The sequence below is a fragment of the Erpetoichthys calabaricus genome, chromosome 10 (assembly GCF_900747795.2).
Source record: "Erpetoichthys calabaricus chromosome 10, fErpCal1.3, whole genome shotgun sequence".
Classification (NCBI taxonomy): domain Eukaryota; kingdom Metazoa; phylum Chordata; class Cladistia; order Polypteriformes; family Polypteridae; genus Erpetoichthys; species Erpetoichthys calabaricus.
The window spans coordinates 169,469,543-169,492,506 of NC_041403.2; the positions used below are offsets into that span (position 1 = coordinate 169,469,543).

General features: G+C 49.4%; 1 protein-coding gene across 1 annotated transcript in view; it reads left to right on the forward strand.

The window, feature by feature from the left end:
* Positions 1-22,964, forward strand: part of agbl4 (AGBL carboxypeptidase 4) — a 460,603-nt gene that overhangs the window by 288,161 nt on the left and 149,478 nt on the right. Inside the window, exon 6 of the mRNA XM_028812463.2 lies at positions 5,768-5,807. Within this exon, the coding sequence (XP_028668296.1) occupies positions 5,768-5,807 (40 nt within the window). The remainder of the gene's footprint in view (positions 1-5,767; positions 5,808-22,964) is intronic.

A 22,964-nucleotide genomic window follows, 5' to 3' on the forward strand; every position in this document is an offset into this window, starting at 1 on the left:
CTAAAGGATCAGCGGTCCTTGATGGCACAGCAGACAGGGACACCAATGCAGGGTCTTGAAAAAGTATTCGGACCCCAAGGCTATTTGTATTTTGTTGTCTCCGTTCCTGATACTTTGATCTTCCATAGCTCCATCCATGCTACTCGAGTGTCCTTTTCCCTGCCGTGTCCACTTCTAGGACATTTGCACTGACAGCTCCACCTCAAGTCGCTCACTCGGGGTCAGATACAACATTATCTGCACTTACGTGAGCCAATCCAAGCCACCGCTGGCACCCGTGTACCCAGGCCAGTGGATTTAAGCAGAGGAGCGGGCCACACAGGTGCTGCTCTTTAAGTGCTGCCTCCTCTCTCTGACGCTCTCACTCCCTCACGCAGCTTCTTTAGAGTGACCCGCCTCCTGCTGGCTCCGCCCCTTCTGACAGCATCTCTCGTTCTCTTTGCTCCCCAGTCTCTGCACTTTTTGGTAGTGCCTCTTTCTCAGGCCCCACCCTTTCTGACAGTGTCTCTCTCTCAGGCCCCGCCCTTTCTGACAGTGTCTGTTTACCATACCCCGCCCCTTCTGATGTTTTGTCTCTCTCTCTCTCTCTCTCTGTGTCCCAGGCCCTGCCCCTTCTAATTCCTTCTCTATTCCCATAAGATTCACTCCTTTTGGCACTACCTCGTTCTCAGGCTCCACCCCTTTTGACAGTGTCTCCTTACCAGACCCCGCCCCTTCTGATGTTGTCTTTCCCTCCCTCTCTCTCTCCCTCCCTCTCGTTCTCTTTGTTCCCCAGTCTCTGCACTTTGTGGTAGTGCTCTTTCTCAGGCCCCGCCCCTTCTAATGTTGTCTCTCTTCTCAGGCCCCGCCCCTTCTAACTCTTTCTCTGTTCCCATGAGATTCACTCCTTTTTGGTAGTACCTCTTTCCCAGACCCCGCCCTTCTAATGTTGTCTCTGTCTCAGGCCCCGCCCCTTCTTGTCGTGTTCCTTTCAGAGGTTCTGTCTCTCTTCTCAGGCCCCGCCCTTCTAACTCTTTCTCTGTTCCCATGAGATTCACTCCTTTTTGGTAGTACCTCTTTCCCAGACCCCACCCCTTGTGATGCTGTGTCTCTCTCTCTCTCTCTCTCTCTCTCTCTTCCACACCATGTTGCCCCACCGGACTTTTCAGTCCCCTCTTTGACCCCAGCCCATCACAAGTCTTCATTGCTGTCATGCCCTCACAGGTTGGTAGCATGCACTGATAGCATATTGCCGTACCCACCACCCCTGGATTGGAACCCAAGTGCAGCAGGCCCTCACAGTCCCTCTCTTAATTTTCCTCAGTGCCAGTCAGATCTTTATGTGGGTGTGGTGATGGTGAAGCTGCTTATCCAAGGAACAGAGAGAGTTGTGGTCAAGTGAAGGCAGAAAGGTTCAAAATATGGACATCGACAGAAGTGCTGGGAAGGAAAATTGAAAGGAGCCTCAGCTGGCAGCTCTCGGGTAATGGCAAACGCCCTCTACTGTCCACAGTGGGGACAACATGCAAACTCCACACAGTCCCTGGAGCTGTGAGGCCGTGTTTCTGATCGCTGCCCCTGCTTTTCTGGACTTCATTTTTTAGTCATCAGGAGTTCCCAGTCAAATTCAGAGGCTCCCGAGAGGTCAGGGGGAACACAGCCACCCCACCTGCCATTATCCTCCTGCCAGTCCCTCCCAATGTCGACTGTGGCGTCTGCATGTTCTCCCCGTGTTCATGTGGGTTTTCTCTCTGTAAGAGGTCAGTCTGATTGATTTATGAGCCCTGTGGTGGTCCGGCACCCCGCCCAGCTCTGCTCCTTTCTGTGACTTCTACCAAATGGCCCCCCCATTAAAGGACACAAGTGGCTCAGAGTTTGATTGGCGTCACACTGATGTCACACATTCAAGCGGCGGTGAGGAGGAGGTCGGCACGTTTCTCCATATTTCAGTGTGCCGTCCTCTTCTTTTAGCTGGAGACACACACACACACACACATGGGCGCGTGCCAGCATGGCTTGATTGGGACTTTTTTTATTTTGTATTATTGTGAATGCAATCAGACCATGTAAACGGTGATCACCGCCGAACAGCAGACATTTTCGCTCTCCCTTATTTGATTGATTTTTTCCCCTTTTTCTGATTTGTATTCCCGCTTTCCGCTGCATAAGCACCTTGAATGTCAATGGATTGTTATTTTGATTTTCTTTGCTCGTCCCTTCTGCTCGGTGCAGAAATGCAGATGGGGGGCGGTAATTAAGAGAAAAAGTGCATCGAAGATTGAAGGGGGATATCGACTTGCAGGGTCCTTGAGAAAACAGGCCGCCCCTGACAGGATGATGGAAAGGGGGTCCTCCCAGCCTGCTTAGCTGCCCTTCTAATTGGCCTTTATGAATTTTTAATGAAATCAGGATGAAATTCAATCAGGGCTTTTAACTGCTGAATCTGAGGGAAAAAAAACAAGCCTCTTATTAGATTTCACTGCTCCCGTTGGAAGGACTCCGGGGTTAAAATGTCACTCGCTGTCAGTCAGGAATCAGCGGCAGCTCCGGCGTTTGTGTCTCCGGCAGCCTGCCTGAGCCGGCGAGCGCGCCCACCGCCATCCACTGGAACACAAATCGGCAGCAGGAGGGGCCTCAAGTGTCATCTTTAGGGGTCTGGCACTTCTGATGCCATCCTCCGGTACACTGGCAAGCCAAGGCAGGCTGGGGGGCCTCTGCTCTGTTGGTCACAACACAATCTGCATGGCCGGCGGGGCTGAGCAACTGCATGTGCGTGACGGCAGATCCGCTGTCAGGAAGAACTGGGCAGGGCTTGACATTTTAAACCAGCCTCCTCCAGATCTAAAACAATGGGGGGGTGGAGCCTAACCTGGTGTGCCAGCCCACAGCAGAACATCAAAGAACACAACGAGCAGGACTGGGACAGTAAGATCAACTATTGATTATGAAGTGAGCGTCATTGTCATAATACAACCCAGAATAATCATTTTGACACTATGATAATAATGAAAATACTGGTAATGTGATTATCACACTAATCAATCATACTATTACTACTACTAACGATACGATTATTATCAATCACCCAAAATAATTATACTGCTTATGACAATAACAAAATAATGATAATAACCGTGGTATTTTTATTATAGTAGTCATCCATAATAATTATATGGCCACTATGATGATGATGGTAATTATATTGGCACTGGGACTGACTTGACATGGCATAGTAACATTAATGTGATTACAATAACAATACAATCGACAGTAACTATTTTATATCCAGATTATAAATCCCAAACCTCAGATAAAACTGAAGTCACGGGTTCAAACAAAGTGTTTTATTTGACAAACTACCTTCATAGGTTTCTTCACACTTCATACTCTTGAGAACCACACAGCACAATAGCATAGGACAGACTTGAGAACAAAAGTCCTTTTTCTCTCCTTCCACTCTTCTCTCTTTTTATCCTCCTCTTCCTCCTCCTCCTCTTTTTATGTTGGACCAGGGAGCACTTCCAAGTCAGGAGGAAGCCCTAAAGGAGAGAGACGTCTCCCTTACAGCAGCACCTGTGGCACCCATCTGAGCTGCCCCAAAGGACTACAGGTGCCAATGTGCCCTGTGAGTGTATACAGTACATGGGTGCACCAGCCCAGGAGTGCTGCCACCTAGTGTATCAGGAGGTAAACAGTCTTGATATAAATGGACTGCTTATACGCTGTCAGGTTTATAGGTTTATGGGCTTCTTGGTTTCCTGTGTAAAGTACAGTGACATTCAACATCCAACATGTCGCCACTCTCTGCTACCATGGCCAGTTATGAAAGTTGCTATATAATTTAGAGGTGAGATAGTGTAGCAGGGCTGAAGGAAGTCCAGAGGAGAGTAACAAGGCTGCTTCAGGACCACAGAGAGTGACCAAGGAAAGAAAGGCTGAAGGTGGGTCAACTTCAGCACCACGGACAGTAATCACTGAGCGGTGACCGGAGGCGCTGAGCATTCCCAGCTTTAGCAAACAGAAGTGACGCGGTGGTGACGGGACAAAAGTGTTAAAATAAGGAAGGGACAAAGTGGGCTGCATCACTGCCATTACTTCAAAATCTACAAAAAATACAGCGCTCTCTTTAGATGTATATCATGTATATAGCGCCTTTCACATCAATCTCTCGTCAATCTCCTCACCAGTAATGACACTGTAGTGTGGTGACGTGTTGCATGTTGATTAGCACATGCATTTAAGATTTTCACTGGACTCTGTGCACCAGACAATAAGGACCCCTAAAGCTATGCCCCTATAGAGTCTGACTGGGCAGTACCAGGCTGTCTGCACTGCCTTGTATTCATGTGTGTCTCGCCCACAGTGCCCTCTAATGGCTTGGGGAACCCTTATGATGCCAACAGACCTTTTGTTGAGGGGCCTCACTTTTCCAGTGCAAACCCATGGGATTCTTATACCCACTTAAATTCAGTTTAGTGTGGCGGGATGCCACACAGGTAGCGTCGGATCCTAAGTGGAAGGTAAGCATTGTATGCCCGCTGTGGGACATTACGCGCACACACACACACACACACACACACTTAGGGTGAATTTGGAGTTGCCTGTCAGCCTAACCAGCTGGAGTGTATGGAGGAGACACTATACGGAGGACACGGGGAGAAAGCAAACACTTCACCCAGACCAGAACTGGCAGTGCCCCCGACTGTGCCACCCTTGACAGATTGTCATAGAGTTGCCCGCTAACTGCCATTGTCACTTCACTTTAATGAAGACTGATTTACTTTGTTTCCTGTGTCCCTCGTTTTTCCTCCAGAGGTCCTTGCCTTTTCGTTTTGCCCCCAAGTCCACTCTGCGTGCCTCGTGATAAATAATGAATGTCTTTCCTCTTTTCCTCCTTATCATGTATAATTAATACTCTCTCTTAATTGCTCATTACGCCCCTCCCTCAGCACTGTGAACCGGCATTGGCATGACGGGTGTCCCGTCGCCTCCCCCCTGGGTCTGGACGGCCGACTCCTGGCGCCGGCAGCCTGTTGCCCCTCGGCCATGTTGGATCCGGATTAATCCAATCCCATTTTCTGCCCCCGGATTTTGTTCCCTAATGTGATTTTTTTTTTTCTTCTCCTCTCCCCTAAGCCCCTTATCCGTGTAAGCAGCCACAATGCGCTTGTGAGGGGACGGCTGTTAGCGGCCTGTAATGCGCTAATTCGCTGTAGATTAATTATCTCAGGATAAACGAGATCAGGGCTGAGACACGACGAGCTGCCAAGTGACGCTGGCAAAGAGGAGAGGAGAACCTGTGTGTCTGCACCTCATGCCCAGGGGGTGCATGGAGGGTCTCGCTCCTTCTTTAGTCTTTGAAGTGATGAGTGTGAGATGGTTGGTGTGCCAGGCATTGGTTGACTCTTTATTGTTGTACCCCTTGTTGCCAGCTACAGCCACCTGATGCCACCATCTTCATACAGCCTGGGTTTCTGCAGAATGAGCAGAGGCTCCTGGTCCTTGCCTCTTTATCTGCCAACTGTGGAATTTCAAACGCATATACTGGGCATCAGAGGAGTCCAGCCTGACGGCATGTGCTGGGCAGCGGGCATCAAGCCCAAGTCTGAAAGAGCAGAGTAGCTGCCGTTCAGAGGGTCATGGAGACAGCGGGTTGTCAGTTGGATTCTGGAGATGTGGGGCAGCGGGCATCCAGCCTGAGTCTGAAAGGGGTGGGGGAGGGGCGTGCCAAGGCTTATGGGTCACCCCGTTCTGTGTTTTCTGATGTCCTGCTTTGTTTGTTTTTCAGCAACAGCGCCGACTTGACCTGCTGACCATCACCAGCCCGGGTAAGTGACCCGCACCGCCACCGGTCACAACAGTACAGGGGGAAGGAAGTGTGTGTGACAGCTGGGGGCATTAGTGTGCCAGGCACCCAAAGCATTGACCCAGATAACTGAGCCTGCTGCTCTCGGGGGGTCAGGCAGGCTGGTAAAGAGTCAGAGTGAGCAGCAAGAAAGACTTTGCTGTGCCAGCTGTGTTGGTGGTGCCCGTGTGATCAGTCACAAGAGGGCGTAAATGCACCTGAAAGCTCCTGCAGGCATAGGGGGCTCTGTAGGGTATGCTGGTCTGCATTGGCGCTGGTACTGGCAGTTTGTCATTGAACACTGCTCTCAGGAATTGGGCCATTGGTATTGACGTGGCAAGGCTGCGAGAGTCAAGCGGGCAAACGGATGTCCACCTTTGTGGAGTGATTGTCAAAGTATGGACGGTCTGGTGAGGTTAAACGTGTGACATCGATGCCAAGGCTTTGAATAAATGTGAGTGTTGGCATTGACCCCGTGGTGTTCTTGGTTTTCTCAAGAGGGTCGTCAGCCTGTGACCTTGGGTAAGAAAAGGTTGGGATGCCCAGATGGCATTAGACTGGCAAGGGTGCAGACAGGAAGGGTATCAGGAGACACACATATGGGTGTTTTATTAATATAACTGTTAAGGACGTTATTACTAGGAATGGCAGAAAATCTCATTTGGAGTAACAGCCGGAGGACGAGCGTTTGCACAAACCCGCGCCCTCCTAGTGGGTGACCCCCCTGATGAAGACGAGCGTGCCATTCAGGTGACTGGAGTGGCGTTACCACTGGCCTAGACACTCAGAGATTTGCTGCTGGGGCACCGTGATTTCATTGTTGTGGCTGTGCCCGTCGATCCCTTTGTGTGGCAGTCATGTTGTTTTGGAAGTGAGGAGCGATGTTGGTGTTTGTAGGAGTCTCGATGTCGTGCAGAGTGGTGGTGTTGTAGCCGTACTGTGAGTGTCACTGTCACTGGTGGCAGCGCCAGGCATTTGTCTTTGTGCTTTTGATCCTAAACCGGAGTGAGTTCAGCCAGCAGATCTACCTTAAAGACCTGGGGCTTCTGCTGACGTTGGATGTGCTGGTGTCAGCGGTGGGATCATTAAATGACACTGTGAGTGTGAGGACCTTACTACTAGTGCTCGCTGGGCTAAGCGGAACTTGTCCTGACTAGCGAGAGTAACAGACAGGAGTATGAAGGGTGCTGGTGTTGCACGTATTTGTTTGAACTTGTAATCCATGTAGGAGTATTCATCGTGAGCGTCGCTGGCACTCTTACTTGGGTTTGTGTTCTTTGTAGTCCTTATATTGACGTTTGTGCTCGTTACTGTAAGTGGCACTGAGCAGGTTCAACAGGGATGGACTTCCCAGTACCGTTAGTAATCCGACTGGTGTGAGTGAGTGAGTGAGTTTTCCTTCATTCTGTGTTTGTGTCTTGTCTGTTATTAGTTATTATATTCTAGTCCTGGAGTGTAACGACTGTGGTGTCAGCAGTGGGATTGCGCCTGCTCTGATACTTCAGCTGTGCTCCTGTCGTTACTGAGTGCTAGCAGAAAGATCCTTACAATTAGGATTAATATTAGTATTAGTACTAGGATTAATATTAGTAGCGTTTTACTTACTTACTTACTTACTGCTTCTTGGCCTAAATGATGCCACGCAGGTTCAGCTCATTAGTGTTAATGTGGTGATATTTTACATTTCAATGTCATGTTACTGTAAATTGTGTGAGTATTACTGTCATTATACTCGTCATCAGCATTATGATTACTTGTAGTATTGTAGTGCCTGGCCTTATAATAATAATAATAATAATAATAATGATTATCGCTGTGGTCGAAGTAGGACTGATATTACTGGTGATGATGATTGTTATTACCCTCCTGAGTGTAAAGCGGTGGGATTGTACCCTCTGTCCTACTGTACTTATTAATCGTAGTATTCGTAGCGTGGCACTCCTGGTTGATGCCCCTCTTACTTGTTGTATTTCTTTGTGTTTCTCAGCCTGCGCCGGACTTGTTGTAATTACTATTATTATTATTATTATTATTACTATTATTACTGTTCTTTTAGCCTTGGCTTGTGTTTTAAACGTCCATTTCATGTTCCTACAACTGTTGTTGTCTTGGTGAAGCTCGCCTGCCAGCATGAGTGGGTAGGGCTGGCGCAGTGATGAAGATGCGTGTCAGAGGTGTGCCAATCCCGATGGTGGAGGCCCCTTCGCCTGCACTTGTTATACCCCTCGTTATTGTGTAAAGCGACGTTCACTGTGTGGTCTTATAAAGGATATCGGAGACCGCCTAAAAGGAAAGGAGACTTTGGAAGGGGGGCATCGACTGTCGTGTAGTGTTGTCAGCTTTTTATAGTGCCTTTCACACAGTGAGTGAGTTGTCATTGTGAGTGACGTTCAGGTCACTCTTCACTTTATATAGCGCCTTTCACACAGGACTGTGCCTCTGAGCTCTTGTACTCCGTTACTGTTTAGTTTATATAGCGCCTTTCACGCCAGTCAGTTGCCTGTTGTGTTTTTATAGCACCTTTCAAGCAGGATATTGTAATGCATCATACACTAACAAAGGAGGGGTTTAATGTATATAGCGCCTTTCACTTGCCATATTACCTAAATATTACCTAATACCTGCCCTGTACTGTATAGCGCCTTTCAGAATTCCTAAAGTACATTTGGTGATGACACAGTGCCTTTCACTCGAGACCTCATCATATTACGCACAGCCATTGCACATCAGTCACTCTGCCCCGCCATCAGCCGACCTTTACCTCGTGAAGCTTCTCTAAATGTACGCCCTTTGTTAAATATTTCATTCACACATGTTGATTTGATATAGCACCTTTCAGAGGTCAGCCGGGCTTCATCTTTGAAATTGGTGGGCTGTAAGGTCCGTCTTGAGTTTAGAGACTCTCTTATTATCACATACTGTACTTTATATAGCGCCTTGCACTGAGGGCGTAATGCTTTCCATATTGCTATGGGGGGGGCAGCTGCTGACAGTGTCACTTATGTGTGAAAGGCATTATAAATGGGTTGTCAGCAGAAATCCCAGTACAGTGCCTTTCACACACTGGTGACACGCAGACCAGTCAGTTGGCCTTTCACCTTCAAGTCCGTCTTTATATAGCGCCTTACACCGTTGTTTTTTTTCTACACCTTAATTAATGACATTTCCCTCTCTGTGGTGACCACTGTCATCAGCTTGTGGTCACCTCATATAGCGCCTTTCACGCTGGTTTCCTTGGGATTTCCATTTCAGCTCCGCACCTTTAACCCAATCCTAACTTTATACAGCGCCTTGGCAGGCAGTCTGCTCAGAGCGGTGGGCGCCTGGTGGCCGTTGATCCTCCACCCTTTGCAGCCCCCCCCACAGTAAGTTGATCTCTTCTGGTGACTTCCGTGAGTTTGCCAGCCCCTCGTGACGGTGGCCTTCACCTGTGGTTTCCAAATGTGCCGTTTTAAAGACGCCTCTGTGCCGCTGCCAGCTGAGAGTGCAGGCGAGGAGGAGCGAAGCAGATGGGCGAGTGTGAAGAGGCGGCGGTGGCGGCCATATGTCTCGAGGCCCTGCAGAGGCCGATGTGCTTTGATTTCAGATGGCCTGTTTGAGGGCAGCAGACGCTGGTGGCACCTCGACTTGGCCGGCCATCTGTTCACTCGGGTCTGACCTTGAGGAGCTCAGCATGCAGGAAACGGGCAACACTTAGGCACCGGGTCGTGCCAAGGTCAGCTATGTGAAGCACGTCCAGCGGGTCCACATCAAGTGTTTTAGGGTCACAGGCCTTGTGAAAGGCACTATAAATGGGTGACCCCCCCCCAAGTTGATGTAGTGCCAGCCTTAACCAAGTCCACTGCCGCCCCTCCCCCCCCCCCCCCCCCGGTTGCTGGTGGTCTCCCTGGCACCTCATGCAGCTGGTGACCCTGACTCAGTGCTGCCCTCTGAAGGCTCTTGGCGTCACAGAAAAGGAAACGACGTGATGGGCAGAAAGAGGAACACGAGGTGAGGTGCCCAGCGGCCTGGCAGAAGGTGACACCCCCGGGGATGGGAGTTTTGAGGGCTGTTCAAGAAGACCCCGCACAGGGCTGGGCACCACGAATGACTGGGTGGTTTCTGTATTTCTCTTGATGTGATTTTTTACCCTTTGAAGAGGCCATGTTTGTTATTTGTTTTTCACTATTAAAACTGAGCAAAATGTGACTTCTTCGTCCTCCTCTTCTTCCTCCTCCTCTTCATGATTTTTCCAGCCAGATGCCTGTCCTGACACCGAGCCCTCCTTGTTTCTGTTTATCGAGTCATTTAAACGACGCCATCCCAGCCTGACATCACTTTTGAGCGTGCGGTCATAGCCAGTGTGACCTCAAGGGTGACAAGCTCGGCAAACGGTGACAAAGAGCTCACTCAGTGTGCGTGTGGATAAGCAGGAGCCCCGGAGGATCTGAGCTGATGGAAATGTTCAGATCATCAGTAGGCTGCCCTGGTTTTGTCGGCTGGCATTTCGAGTGGCACCTCCTTTGTGTTGTAATCGAAGTGTCACCGTCATGTTGGCTCACATCTCCTGTAATGACACTGCTGATCGTGGACCCGATGGATCAAAGACTCCTGTGTTTGTACTGATCCACCGCTGTGGGGCGCCCCCTGGTGGCACCTGAGCCACACTACATCTCCTACTCTGCGTAACCCCAGGTGGGCATTTGTAAAACAGAATGGAGAGATCACGCCTGGCATTTCATCAGCTGACTGTGCTGGTGGCTTTTCTGTAATCCTTTCCCTTTCTGTCTCCTATGCCCCATGAATGGGCCCGGTCTTGTTCTTGTGCCCATGTTACTGCAGGAATTGGCCGCCATTGTCTCAGTTGTGTCACGTCGTCTGTCTCTTGTGGGCTCCGGGTGGCTGCCGGCCTGACGCCGAGGGTCTCGTCTGCCTTCTCCCCTTCGGGCCGCATTCCCAATGTGAGGTGGCACATTGTGGCACTCTGGAAATCCGCGTTCCTGGTATGTCGGGGCCGACTGTTTCTTTCTTTCTTTGATGATGATGATGATGATGGAGGTGAGTGGTCAGACATTGCGAGCCTTTTCACAGCACTTGCTGTAGCTGGCGACTGAAGAAGGCTTTCTCTGCCCCTCGGTGTCCCCCCATTAATTGGACACTCCAGCAGTAAGATGTGCGGCGGGCTCCATTGAAGCCTGACATTTCTGACTGGTGACCTTTCCAGCCCCGGCTCGACAAACTAATGATGAGCGGCGCCATTGTTCGGCTACAATGACACGAGGTGCACACACGCAGAGGGAGCTATTCAGGTGCCCACCCTGGGGTGAGCGGGATGAGCAGATTGGGTGCGAGGCTGCGTTCGGCCGCTGATTGCACTTGTATTGATTCGAATGGCCTTTTCATATCTCCGGACGCGGCCTGGCATTGTGTGGATCGAAATTAACTTTCGTTGGGGGGATTTCTTCGGGGCTTTTTTTCTTGTTTCTTTTTTTTTTTTTCCTCCCACCTTCCCTTTAACAAGAAAAAAGGTCAATGAGATTCGTGAGCCCTGGGCAGACGTGCGCACTCTAATAGGAGAAATGAGACAATGGCCAACCTTCAGATCTCCTCTAATGGTGCGATGGGCGCCCGCTCTCACAAGGCTCGCTTCTAGGATGAGGGACGCCGACGTTTACTTGGCTGTCGGTTTTCCGCTGGTTGCTCTCTCAGCTCTCAAAACTCAAAAAGAGACCATCACCGAGGCGTGGGCACACCAGCAGCCTCACGGCCTCCACAGGCCCAGACGAGAGCGGACACGTGGTAAGGCAGACAAGGGCGCAATGCGACGTCGAGCGAAACGGAACAGGTGACAACATGGCGGCTTTCACGGCGCCCACTTCAGGCGAGATGCACTTACCTGCCTGCATGTGGTAGACTTCTCATTGCACCCGTAATGGCTGACACGGTACAAGAACGCCAACAGAGGGGGGCCGTTGGGCCATAAAGTCAAACCGAAGAGGAAACGAAAATCCACGAGCCAAAGACCAAAAAGGAGAGAAGCTCTTGTGATGGGCTGTCCGGGTGTGTCTCGTTCCTACCTTGTGCCCGATGCCAACTGGGTTAGACTCCAGCAGACTCCCCCTCCCCAAGATCCCAGGTTTGAAAATGAGTGCAGCTTTTTAACCACTTATTGGATCTTGTCAGTCGGCGTGTCTCTCCGGTGGGCTTCAAGTCTCATCTCATCGTCCCGTACTTAACGCACTGCTAATGTCTCCCCGCCATGCCAGTTTGTCTTTCGCTTTGCGTGCCCGTGTTTGAGGTTTGTATCGGTGGCTTGCACGGGAGTTTCCCAGAATTCCTCTGTGCACACTCGCTAGCGACATTACCAGGGGTGACGGCATGACGGTGGGCCCAGTTAGACGAACCCCCCCCCATACTCGGCCAGTTTCTAGACTGGGTTACCAGCCCTGCTCTCTGTTTTTATGTTGATCTCGTAACTTGTGCCAGAGAGCCAAACAACACCCAAGTGACACAAGTGCCACGGTGAGCAGCTCACAGACCGCCAGCCCCTTTCAGTGCAGACCTTTAGTACACGGAGACCCTTGGAGCGACACGGACGTCATTGACAGACACGATGTGTGCCCTTCTTAAAGTTGGAATTTAAATAACGACAAGTGAGGGGCTTTCCGAGTGGCACACGTCTGGGCGTTAGAGCCAGCGGGTGAGAGGGGCACGGCCACTGTGAGTCCAGTGAGTGAGGCTGTAATTGAGCCGCTTTGGACGGCGGGGAGTGAGCACCGTAATGACGGAGCCGAAGCCCCCCACTCTCTCTCTCGTCTTTATTTTTATTTATTTATCTGCTGCCTTTATTGTCACCAAGCCACTTTGTTCCTTTTATTGAAGAGGTTAGTGACAGCAGATGGCAGGCGTGCAGGCAGGAGATTGAAGTGGAATTTGTGTGACGGGCCGCAAATTGGCAGCGATTTGGGAAAGCCAGCCGGGGCGCCAATTGGACTCGTCTCAGGTTACCGGACTAAAGGCTTTGCAAATCGCGTCCGTCTGAAGAGAATCACAAGTGGGTCTGAGCCGGGGGTCTCTAATGGAGGGCTGACAGCAGGGGGCACCCCCAGAGGGCTAGTGGAGCACCGGAGTGGACGAACGGGCAGAACACACAAACTCCACACAGACGGTGAGTGGGCACCGAATTTGAGCCCAGGATCAGCGGGGCAGCAGCGCCAACTACTGGGGTGGCCACGCCTCCTGGGGGCTCCACCCACAAAAAGCAGGGACCGAAGGTAAAATTAAAGAGGCAATAAAATAATACCTGAAAATGCTCAGACATAACATATGGAAGAGGAGAGCCACAGAAAAGTTGGGGTGTCAACAGGGTCACCACATTTACTGCCAATATCCAGAAAATCGAACATAAATGGGCACACGATGGCACAGCAGAAAACAGGCACAAAATCTGTCATTTTAAGGCTCAGCAGCTTATCCCTGCTCTGTCAAGCAGGTCTGGGATCTCACGCATACGGGACGGGACGTACCTCCTCTGACTGAGACGCCATCTTCTGGGGGCCCGTGGATTTATACAGAAGAGGTGTGGCTTACCTGAGTGGGGGCGTGGCTGGATGCCCTCTTTGGGCGGCTTCTTGCAACTACAGAGGAGAAGAGAGATGATATTCATAGCGCTGGCGCCCTCTCTTGTCCCGGTGGGTTATTGCATACCTTACCTGAGCCTGGAAGGCGATTCTCCTGCGTGACAAGCAAGCGCAAAGACATTAAGGAGTTGCTGAAAGAAATGAGACACACCACAGAAACCTAGAAAACTCGCCAAACACTCCTGAGCACCTTCAAAGTGAACCACCGGGGACCGTGGGAGACCCTCTGGATTCGTAGCACCGTGGGCTTCTCCTGATGGTGATGGGCAGGTGGCTCCAGCGAGACACGTAATGGACATGAATGAAAGAAAAAAGAACAAAAGAAACGTAAAGCAAGAATTTGAACCCTGGGCCAGTCGTGACACCTTGAAAAAGCGATGAGATGAAATTAACGAGGAGGAGGAGGACATGCCAGAAAGAGATGGATACCTGAGCTCATTGGGGTGCTGGCTTGACCATCTGGACGTGTTGTGGTGTCGTCGGGCACTCCTCGCTGCAGCTTGTGGAACAGGGCGTGGCTAAACATGGCGGAGTTAAACATTTAACTCCGCCCATAATCTCCAGGTGGCCCATCACACTATTGCTAAGAATTGCATTATGGGAGGACTTAGGTGACGACTGTTGAGTAAGCCAGGTGACATAAATGTGCTCACAGGCCGTGTCTTTACTGTCCGGCGTGGAGCTCGGCGGGACCCAAAGGCGGAGTTAAACGTGTGACCCCGCCCACATGCAGACAGTGGGGGTGTGATTTTTATTGTATGGATAATCGGCATGACGACACGACTCCTTTCAGAGCGACTTCCAGGCCTGCTGTTTCCACAGCCTCGCCGTGCGGCCACCACAACATTCACGGCGAGTTCAGTAAACGCAGCAAATTAAGTGAACTTTATTAAGTTTTAGTGCAAGGAAAACAGTCCTCCACAAATGAACTGCAATAATAATAATAATAAAGAAACATCAAATGCTCCCCGGCCCACCGTTTCTATTGCAGTGAAATGTGTTTTCAATTATTTTCTGGAGCAAAAAAAAAGAAAAATAAATAAATAAAAAAAATAAACGCTGTCCTCACATTGTGCTGGGGAAAAAAAATTAAAAAAATAAAAGTCGTCACCAAACAAAGCGGCCGCCGCGCGCCTGGTGAAGTCGTAATGAAGCTCTGATGATCTGCAGCCGGCCACTAATGACAAGCTGAGGGGGCAAGCAGCAGGCGATGGGGGGCACAAGAGGTCTGATAACCTGTGAGGAAAGTGAGGATGAGGAGGGACAGGCAGGGAACGAGGGAGGGAGATGTGGAAGGCACAATATAACGTGTGCTGTATAGAGACAGGGGAGAGGCACCACGTTAGGGTTTGACAAGTCGAGATGAAAGCTGCGGCAGACAGACAGACGGATTAATGTGAAAGGCACTATATGAGACGGACAGACAGACACTGTAGATAGATAGATAGATAGATCTAACCATTTCATAAAGCTCCATTCACAGCTCAGCCTCTTCATTATGATAACCACACAACTGGAGTCCCTGGAAGTCAGCCATCTTGGTAAGGTCAGCATGAACATACTAGTGATAACCTCACTGAGGTGCTTTGTACCCTCCATGTCTTTAAGACTGGCAGTCCAGACTGCTGTGGACAGAGAGGTGGATAGACAGGTAAGTTACGAAAGGCACTTTGTAATAAATGTTGGAGTGAAAAATCAAAGAGCCATTGTGTTTCTGTTAATATTTTTTTTTACAAGCTTGCTGAAGATGCTGTATATACAGTAGTGTCTCATGTATCATATATATCTGATACAGAGATGTGAAAGGCACTATATGATTGATAGAAAGAATAGTTGGCAGGATTACACAGATAGATAGATATGAAAGGCACTATATAATAGCTTATGACTATTTTTTTATTTTGCTGACGCCTTTATCCAAGGTGACTTAAGTTTATATTTCTTTGGTTTTTCCAGTTGGAGCTCAGGCAGGTGAGGGGACTTGCTGAGGGTCACACAGCCTCAGCCGCTACACCACAGTGTCTGTGTACCAAGTAGACGGGTGATGTGAAAGGTACTATATATGATATGATGGATTAGATAGGACAGGCGCCATCTAACGGTCATGCCAGAACCTGCCATGATGCCCAGTGTCTCTGGTTTCCTTTCATGTCCACTGATTTGCACGTCTCTGACGGTGGGCTCTGCGCTCTTTCCAGTTCGCTCACATGTGTCCACACAACCCCCCCCCCCCCAAAGTCGTGAGAAGCTCATAATTACAATTACAGTTACACGAGCTCGTGTCTCTGATGGCTTATCTAAATCAAAATAAAATAAAATAAAATAATGTCGGTGAAAAAACATCCCAAGTTCTGCCTCAGTTAGTTTTCAATTACGACAGGTGAAGCAGAACGGAATTGTTAGTGCCATTTATCGACTCTGTTCCTCTCTATTAAAGTACAAGTGAAGAAATCCATCACATTGTGTAACAACCCGGCCATTTTATTACAACAAAGCGCCGCCTTTGTGTCGGACGGCCTTTTGTCATTCCGCAGGAGATGAGAGGAAGACGAGGAGATGTGCGCCATTTGTTCTCTCCTGATAAAAGTCGCGCATGAGCGAGAAATAAAAAGAAGAAGAAATCAAAGGAGATAATCATCAGCGAGGAGAGCCGGCCGGCCCGGCTTTTGTCTTTGACTGACTCTGACTTTCTGATTCTGCTCATCTACTGCAAAATCATTCAAATTCAAAACTCTGCAAGGGGATATAGCGCCTTTCATGGCTACCTGTCTGTCTGTCATGCAGCGGTCGTATCTGTTTGGTAGATGATGATATAGCGCCTTTCATGGCTGCCTGTCTGCCAGATGACGATGTGGTGCTGGCATATCTCCCTTCATCTCTCTCTATTACGCCATGCCGTGTTTCTGTCTGTTTGTATCTTAAATCATTTGTTTCATCTTTTATACAGCGCCTTTCACGTTTGTCTGTCTGTATCTGTTCAGTAGATGATGATCTAGCGCCTTTCATCAGCCTGTCTATAGTAACGTTCAAGGCCATCTATCTGTTCACATCCATTATATGGCAACTTCCCCATTTATCTCTCGATATGTGTGTGGTTAGTGTCGCCCCCTGCTGACGACGACGATGATGATGATGTGAAATCATAAAGCACAAGCTCACCGGTGTGACACACCACAAACATGAAGACACACACACACACTGTTATAGGGATTTGGGTAAACGTAGAGAATATAAAGATGAGCCTCGAGCCACCAGGGCTCTCCAAGGAGTGCAGAAACATGCGAGGAGGAAGAGGGCAGGAGCCATGGCAGCGGAGATGTGGGACACTCGTTTATAAAATAATCCGATTGAGCAAAGGCACTATATATATTATAAATAGATAGGAAAGGCACTATATAACAGATTATAGACAGACAGGTATATATGAAGTACTGTACACCATGTAGATGAGAGAGATGTGTAAGGCACTATATAATAGATAGACATTAAAGGCAATATAATCGATCATCTCAATACGTAGATAGACAGACAGATCTGCATTAAAGGCACTATATAACAGATTACAGACAGCGTGACAGACCTCTCTTAGGACAGTTCACGGGTTTGGCAGCCCCAAGTAAAGACCATTTAATTGTGGCATCTCTCACCAGGGTCCAAGGGTTGCCTTTTGTCGGCTCCAGCACAGCAGCTCCGTCCGTCTCCGCCCTCCATCCCATAATGAACGCACTCGGCCCGGAGGGGGCGGGGCCTCTGCAGCTCCACCAGAAGGGAGGTCAGGCGTCTTCTGGGCTTCGGCCCTCGCAAACACGCATGGAAAAGAAGAGGAGGTTAGCGGCGGCGCCCTCTGCTGTCCCGGGGTGAAAGTGCAGGAGCCTTGTAGATGTCCCCTAAGCGCTCGCATGTGTGTGTGTGTGTGTGTAAGAATAGATAACCGAGCATGACACCATGTACTGCACAACGTCACACATGTATGAATATCACTAATGGGAGACCTCAGAAGAGACAGTAGTGAATTCAAATGAAAGTGTGTGTGAAATACTGACGGGTATGAAAGGCACTCCGTGAAAGACAGGTGGTGCCATATAGCAGGGTCTGTAACACCAGTGTGTGTGTGTGTGTGTACTGCGGGGCGTCTTATGACTTTGATCCTTTGTAATGGCAACAGAGCCACAAAAGAATAAACAGAATTGGAGTGAAAGTCTGAGCAGGTGTGTGTGTGTGTGTGCTTGTGGGGTACACAGACAGATAAGCAAGGCACTATATAGGAGTGTAGTGGTGTGTGTCCACTGCACAGCATCTTGTGCTTTATTGTAATTCTGCTGTATTCTGAATTTGTCTAGTGGGAAAGGCGTCATGGAGGAATGAACTGAATTGAATTATAAAGGCAGACACTAAACAGACGGATCGATATGAAGGCCCCTATATAAAGCGTACGTGCCAATACTATTTAGCATCAGCAGCATTTAAAGAAACCTCGAAGTGGACGGTCATTCTAGCAACTCACAACGGGGCTGTAGAGGGACGAGCACATGCAAGTAAGAATTACACGTGGATGACAGTGACCTTATAAATCTGTCAAACCCCAACACGTCCGCCGCCAGTCCTGCATCTAACTCGGCGCAGCAGGCAGGCTGTCCCTTAGGCATCTGGCCCCGCCCTACTAGGTGACTCTTAAACCTCTAACCCCGCCCAGTCAGCTGCCACTCAACATTTCATCCAACCCACTTAACTGCCTCTAGCCCCGCCCAGTCAGCTGGTACTCAAACCTGTGACCTGATCCAGTTGACGGTCTCTCAAACCTCTGGCCCCGCCCTGCTAGTTGCCCCCCCCAACACCTTCTTGCCCCACCCAGCCAGCTGCCACTCAACATTTCATCCAACCCACTTGACTGCCTCTAGCCCCGCCCAGTCAGTTGGTACTCAAACCTCTGGCCCCACCCATTTGGCTGTCACTCTGGCCTGTAGCCCTGCCCAGCCCTCCTCTTCATACTTTTCCTGGTGATTCTGTTTCTGGTACGGGTGGCATGGACTTCACGGTCTGTTCCAGCTGGTGCCAGTGGGTGGCGACACGTTTGTCGGTCTGCCTCCACGTGACTGTGACGCCCTCTCTGTGCTTCTGAGGTGACTCTCACCAGACTCATTCCGCCCCAGTCAAGTCCCCCGATGCTAGGTGGTGCCCGTGGGCGCTATATCAGGGCTGCACTCCCCCCATCTGTATCGAGGCCTACAGTAGTTCTGCTCCATTTTCTCCGTGTGATTGCCTTGCAAGCCTTCCCTCCAGTGGCCGAGCCCTCCGCGCTTTCCTTTGTCAGCAGTAATAAGCTGCCATTGTTCTCCGGCTGTTTAGCGGGCGCCACTTTGTATTACGCCGTCGCGAAGGCGGCTCTGCATTCCCAACACAATCATCGGAGGGTCCGCCACGCTATTGTTCACCAGCCATTTTCCAATCGTTCCTTTTCCCCCCAGGGCTGCAGGAGAGCGAGGTTGCTATAATTACCATTTAGGTCATTTTAATTTATATCATAAATGGAATGACGGAAGAAACTGTTTACGACCTTCTGTGTTTTCTTCGTCTCCACTTGTGAGGACCCGTCGAATGTGAAAGTCGGGGGGCCGGGCCGCGAGGTGCATGTCAAATGTAAATTGTTTTGCAGAGCGAGGAGCTGATGATTGTATCATTTTATTAAAATCAGCCCGCTGGGCCTCCTCCGGCACCAACCCGAGTCTTGATTTCTGTGTGAAACGCCTCCAGACGAAACGCTAACAATGGCCGCCGCCGCACATTTGCCAAGACGCAATTTGCCGCTTTAATGCGGTGTGAAATGATTTACTTGGACTCCGAGGGGGGATTTGTTAGCCTGATGGTCAGGAAAAGCCACGTGTGAGGGAGGGGCACCGTGTCGAGGTGATGACCCCCCAGGTTTGAACTTCAGCCTCTCCAGCTCGGGGCGGGGGGGGGGGGTCCTCCTAGCACCTATGGAGGGTCTTGGCCAGTGAGGTGGTCACTCTAACTGACCTTCCCAAGTCCTCTGCTGAGGTCAGCACTCGTCTATGACAGCCCTCTCGGACTTTGCCAGACGCCATTTCCAGGACTATCTGGTCTGATGAGACACAAGGGGGACGACCCCCTGGGCAGAACACTAACACCTTCGTCTGGCAAAGACCTGGCACTGCTCGTCACCATCCCTGTAGTGAAGCACTGTGGTGGCAGCATCAGGGACAGGGACACTGGTCAGGATGGGGGGGGGGGGACAAATGCTGTCAAATACGGAGAGGTCCTTGAAGAAAACCTACTGCAGAGTGCGGACCACCTCAGGCCGAGACGACGGCTCAGCGACTCCAAGCAGACAGCCAGGAAAAGCTGGAGCGGCTTTGGGTGGTCTGGCCAAAACCCACCCTTGAAGCTCGGAGGACATGAGAGGAGCGGCCTGAAGATGGCAGCTTACAGACGCTTCTTATCCAGTCTGATGGCGCTGGAGACGGAGCATCTGCAAGGACGGAGTCCAGGTGTGCAAAGCTTGTGGAGACTCGACAGTGAAGGGTCCAGGCTGGAGCTGCTGCCAAAGGGGGCTTCTACAAAGTGACTGACTCTGTGAGAGATTTGAATATGTGTGTCAGCTTTTCTTAAAACGTGTTGTCAATTTGTCATTCTGGGCTATTGAGTGTAGGCTGAGGGGTAAAAATGGCGACAATGTCATTTAAAATGAAATTTACAACCCATTGATAAAATGTGTGGGAAGTAGAGGGGTCTGAATCCTGTAGGTAGGTAGACAGAGATATGAAAGGCACTATATAACAGATAACAGCTGGATAGACAGAGGTGAAAGGCAGCATACAATTAATAGATAGGATGTTTTATATCTAAGTAATTAATAGAGGTGAAAGGTGTGACATGCTACATTCTGTTTCACATCTGTGTATTATATATTGAATTATCTATTATATAGTGCCTTTCACATGCATGTATTTTTATAATGCCTTTCAGATCCAATAATTTAATAGATACACAGACAGATAGTAGATAGATCTACAGATGTGAAAGACACTATATAAGATGCATAGATAGATGTGAATGAGGCCATGTAAAAAGCAGATACATGTGAATGGCGCTATATAGATAGCTAGATCAATACATATGAAAGGTGCTATCTAATACACAGATACACGTGAGTGGCACTATATAGACAGTTGGACAGACTCACTCCCAAGGGACATTTACGGACGACCAGGCACGGCCATAAGTTTGTACAAGTGACCACTTGCGCCGAGTTCAGAGCCGGGGGGGGGGGGATCTGTTGAGGTCTCTTTGTTTACACATCGTGCAAGTCCGCTCGAAGGAGAGAATGGTGCGCAGGCGCAGTGCGGGTCGCGTAGTGCACGCCGCTGTTGTCCCTGAGCTGAGGCGGAGGCTCGGGGGCGTTCCTAAAATCCGAACAGAAACAGATGGGCGGGGCGTTCTTGGGAGCGTCTGAGCCAATAAGAAAGAGGCAGGGCGCCCGTTTGGACATTATTCATTAATCATAAAGCCTGGCCCTCTAACCCGAAGTCCAATCGTTCAGGTCATTTTTCTCCTGTAACACCCCATTATTGATTGTAAATTGTTCTGATGTTATCATTTGATATCATTAGATACAATAAAGATATTTAAAAAATACAAATAATTCTTCAGGAGACTGTCGACTAGAGTTTAATCAGAGACATTTGTGTTGGCACAGCTGGTAGTGCCCACAGTGCTGCCCAGGAACTTTTCAAAACGGGTGAATGGTACACCTCGATGGGGCTACGCGCGCACTGGCAGATTTTAACATAAAATGGCGATTTTTTTTATTACTTTGTATAAAGATTCAAAGGAAATTTCGGTTAATTTATGTTTGAAATGTGAGACGGAGCAAAAATATGCGGAAGGTGTTATGAGTTTGTATCGGGGGCGAAGGGGGGGGGGGTGCGATCAAAGTCCTGTCACGTGAGATCCACGTTCTGCGTAAATGCCTTTTTATTTTGTTAATAATCCTCCTCCGCCGCGGGTGTTCGCAGCACTTCAGGTTCGGACACTCAGTTTCTCAACGACAAAGGAGGGAGAAGGCGTTTTGTTCAACAGTCCCCTCCACTTACCGTCTCATCGTTAATACGTTTATCACATCGCATGTTCCGCACGGAGAGCCGGCAAATGACGAACAGACGTCTCCTTTCCACTTTTACGATGACGGAGGAGCGCTTGATCGATATGACGTGACGGGAGTGTTTTGAGCCGCCCGGCGAGCTCACATTCACGCGCTGCATTTGAACGGAGAGGCGGACTTGTGACGGACGGACGGGTGGTCGGGCGCTGCGGTGCCATTCCTGCCACTGGGTGGTTTGACTCCGCGGCACCGCCCGTATGTACCCCGAAGTCTTTTATTTCTCTGTTCTCCTGTGAATGTGTAGGCTTGCGGATCTGGTCAGAGTGCTCGTATTAAATAAAGGTTTGATTTGATGGGCAACACACACCGCGACCCTCACCCGGAAAAGATGAGATGGGCAATACAGTGCGGCCAGCCGCCTCTGGGGACCTGGCATCAGTGCCCACCTTGGTCCCTGGCTTGCATGCTCTTCCAGTGCCCGTGTTGTGACTTTTCTTCAGTTTTCCAACCTTTGCCCAAAGATGCACACGACAGATAAATGGAGAGCCCACCGTGAGAGGGTGGCATATGGGCACACGTGTTGGTCTGTACTGCAGTGGAGTTGTGGCCCATTTTGGGATTGGCCTTGACTGTCCATGAGTGGGTTAGATAGATAGATAGATAGATACAGTAGATACTTTATTAATCCCAAGGGGAAATTCACAAGGAAAACAGGTTAGGAAAACAGATGGATAGTGCGGTATGTGAAAGGCGCTATATCCACAAACCATGACACTTGCCAGGATAGTGACACACGCCGGCTACACGGAGAGTGCAGCGCCCTTTCATTCTTAAGAGACTGAGTGGTCGCTCTCCGGAGAGACTTTAAAGATTGCACAGTGTGAAAGGCACTATAAAGATGAAGACCATTTAAAGCTGCTCACGGCAGTGATCACTGGGAAAGGCGTGACTAATTCATGATTGAGCGACTGATTGATCGATTAGACACTGTGATAAAGCTCATTTCAAAGAGAGTACTTTAGACTTGAAAGGCACTATATTGTAATGATAGCAAAGGCAGATGTGAAAGGCAAGATATACTTGTAATAGGTAGATAAGTGATAGATAAATGGGTAGCCATGAAAGGCACTCTATAGTAACAATAGGGAGATACAGAAGGCACTAGTGAAAGGCACTATATAATATAGATATAAAAGACACTGTACAGAATAGACAGAGGGACAGACAGAGAGATGATCGTAAAAAGTGCTATATAGTAATAACAGATATGAAAGGCACTATATAGTAGTGAGATACACAGACGTGACAGGCACTATATAACGGATGTTAAAGATGCTGTGTAGAATTGGAAGATTGGCAGATACAGAAATGACGGGTACTGCTGTACATCATCGCGATCGAT